The following is a 1,641-nucleotide window of genomic DNA, read 5'->3' on the forward strand; positions in this document are numbered from 1 at the left end:
TGGAAGGTAAATGGGATGTATGAAAAAGAGAGGCTGAGTATGCTCTGCATGTTTGCACGTCAGTCATCTTAGAAGTCGCCCCATAAAGCTTTCTGTTCTTTTCTTTAGGACAGTGGAGAATATTGGGTAAAGACAGGCAGACTCACAAAATCCCAGTTATTACCACCCCCTGCCCAAGTGGATCTGCTGTTTGATCCACAGTTAGATTATGAAATCCACCGTTGGCTCTGTTTTGACATCAAACAGAAACAAAGACCCAGATCTGGAAACCCTAGAGCCATTCAAGGTCCAGAGTCAACTGCTGCAGCTGGGACCCGCTGCAGGTACAAGACAATGGGTGAAATCAGGATCACCAACGGGGGAGCCTCCCATTAGGGCTTCCAGCCATCCCTCGGAAGTTCCTCAGAGCTGCTGTCGAAACACCTTTGTAGAAATACAGGAGAAGGAAGTACAGTAGGATCCTTGCCAATTTACATAAATACGCAGAGCCAACAGATGCAGTCACCTGAACCTGACATCTGTGGTACATTATAGATCTTGAAAGAGGCCATTTGTAACTTATGAAAGCATTAGAGTCTGGCAAGTTATCCAATAGCTATGTATTACTGGAAATATACACCTCCTCTTAAACCATCTGTGTTAGGGATTTTATTGGAGTAATTTTACTATGATACATCCTTACCTCATTTTGCCATGGAATAGACACTGATCCTGTGGAAAACTTGGAATAGAAATCATCATCTGTTTGGTCCAGGTTAACTCCTTTCACTGTGGAGAATTGCTCGATGTCTAACACATCCTTGCAGTATACTGCTCTGGGCTATCTCAGCAGAAAAACAACAAGAGAAAAAATAGTTCTGAGTCTGACCATGTGCTTTCATTCACAGATTCAGTCAAGTGAGAATGCCTAACAACAAGTGACTATCTGCGTCCTGCTTCTCTAGACTTGCTCTGCCCGCATGTTTATCATCAAAGGTTGACTCCACTTTAAGCATGTTAAGCTTCCCACTTTGAAGTCCTTAAAGCATCAGCACAGCCAAAGTGGGTTTTACTCATCCATGTAGCATATAGCTAAGAGGTGAGGGAAAAAGGACAGAAAGATCAAGAAAACAAAAATCCAATCCTTCAGTAGTCTTTTCTTTTAGAGAGGGAACAAGAGAAAACCAGAATGTTTATGAGTGACACACTGGAGACAGCCTTGAATAGGGACCTCAAGTAGAAGTGTCCTTCTGCTCAGGTAGCTCTGGAGTTTGCAGCTTAAAAGTTTAAAGGAATGTATACTAATTGCTAAAGAAGACGGAAGAGGTTTGGCATTTTTCCATTGTTTTTATTAATAGCTCAGCTGCTGGAAGCTGTCCAGAATCACCTCTATTAACTCTTTTAACTTGGCTGCCTTTCTTCAAACAAATAGCCAAATGGCTTTACCTTTTTAAACTGCTTAATTTTCAGGGATGACAGACAGGACTCTTTGCAGTGACGCTGCTTTTAGCTCATATTCCAGCAGTCAGCCACAGAAAGCAGAAATAGTCATCACTGGCTACCTGTCATAGCATGGTCATCTGATGTGCCCATCAACCACACAGTTACCCTTTGATGCACAGGAGTAATTGAGGGGTGGCTTGTGGGACTAGCCTGACCTGC

General features: G+C 42.8%; 1 protein-coding gene across 1 annotated transcript in view; it reads right to left on the bottom strand.

Annotated features, from left to right (window-relative positions):
* LOC104620687 (G protein-coupled receptor kinase 5-like) overlaps window positions 1-1,641 on the bottom strand; it is a 4,959-nt gene that overhangs the window by 1,704 nt on the left and 1,614 nt on the right. The window contains exon 2 of the mRNA XM_010286983.1: window positions 683-820. Within this exon, the coding sequence (XP_010285285.1) occupies window positions 683-820 (138 nt within the window). The remainder of the gene's footprint in view (window positions 1-682; window positions 821-1,641) is intronic.

Source organism: Phaethon lepturus, unplaced genomic scaffold (genome assembly GCF_000687285.1).
Source record: "Phaethon lepturus isolate BGI_N335 unplaced genomic scaffold, ASM68728v1 scaffold3630, whole genome shotgun sequence".
NCBI classification, from domain to species: Eukaryota; Metazoa; Chordata; class Aves; order Phaethontiformes; family Phaethontidae; genus Phaethon; species Phaethon lepturus.